Genomic DNA, 1,238 nt, shown 5'->3' on the forward strand with positions numbered 1-1,238 from the left:
CTATTTAAATGTGTATAAATATATTTACCTACATGAATGTATTTATTACATATGTAGCAGTTTGTTTGTTTGTTTGTTTTCATAAATACCACATAGTCGCGGAGAAGTAAAGCAACTCAGAGTCACACAGCTAGGTGGCTCCAGAGTGTGTGTTCTCTTTGTAGTCCTACCTCTTTTGATGATCTTGTGAAGTGGCTCTTTCAAATGAGGATCACACCTGCTTTCAGTCAATTTCAGTGTAAATGTTAGTATTCAATGATCTTTTCTAACACTAAGTTTAATAGGCAAAAATGATACATGTTTATTCCCTAGAAGTACAACTGTGATCATTGGAAAAGCTTTCCTGTGTGATAGGTATGGTACATGACCACATACAAAACAGTGGAAATTGGCTATGGCTACATAACATGGAGGTTTCTAGAATGAATGAATCTTTGAGGAATTACTATGTTTATTAACTTTAAAAAAATAGTAGGAGAAATACTTACTTGAGAAAAACATTATAGCTTGATAAAAGGTTTCTTTGTCAAGATATTTTTAAAATCTTATAGTTGACAGCATAATAGTGCGTCGGGATTGAGATATAAACGTTTTCTTTCTCATGACCTCATTTCAACTTATTGCATGAAGAAGCCACTGAGTGTCCAACTACCATTCTTGTTCACAGTTGTAACTACTATTAACAACTTCTTAGGAACTATTTGTTGTATAGAAGTCTAACTTTTAAACTTCTTTGTTCCTATTTCATTTTACTTTTTGGTGAAGCTGTGACTTCTCTGGAATTGTGAATATTCTATTGCAGTATGGAGCCCAGTTAAATGAACTTCACTTGGCATACTGCCTGAAGTATGAGATGTTTTCAATGTTTTGTTGCTTTTTGAAGAAAGTTTGCCTATTGGCTCCTTGGAATCATACATCTGAATTTATAAGTTATGCAGTTAAAGCACAAACAAAATATAAAGAGTGGTTGCCACATCTCCTGCTTGCTGGATTTAACCCATTGACTCTGCTGTGCAGCAGCTCTTGGTAAGAAATCTTTCTAGTGATCCTTCCCCATTGGTAGTGAGTCTTCCTCAAACATGCCATCAGGACTTGAGATCTCTGCCCTAGGAGGAGGGTAGTGGTGTATGTGTGCGTGTGTGCGTGCGCGTGCACGCGCCTGGGTACTGCCGTAGCTGTGCTGTGTGAGAGTATTGACTGCTATAGCTATGCTGGGGTGAAAGAGTTGAGAGGGCTAC

At 37.3% G+C, this 1,238-nt stretch overlaps 1 protein-coding gene across 1 annotated transcript in view; it reads left to right on the plus strand.

The window, feature by feature from the left end:
- Positions 1-1,030, plus strand: part of Asb3 (ankyrin repeat and SOCS box containing 3) — a 56,354-nt gene extending 55,324 nt beyond the window's left edge. The window contains exon 8 of the mRNA XM_013350741.1: positions 766-1,030. Coding sequence (XP_013206195.1) covers positions 766-1,030 — 265 coding nt within the window. The remainder of the gene's footprint in view (positions 1-765) is intronic.
- The last annotated feature ends 208 nt before the right edge of the window (positions 1,031-1,238 follow it).

This window comes from Microtus ochrogaster, linkage group LG1 (genome assembly GCF_000317375.1).
Source record: "Microtus ochrogaster isolate Prairie Vole_2 linkage group LG1, MicOch1.0, whole genome shotgun sequence".
Taxonomy (NCBI): domain Eukaryota; kingdom Metazoa; phylum Chordata; class Mammalia; order Rodentia; family Cricetidae; genus Microtus; species Microtus ochrogaster.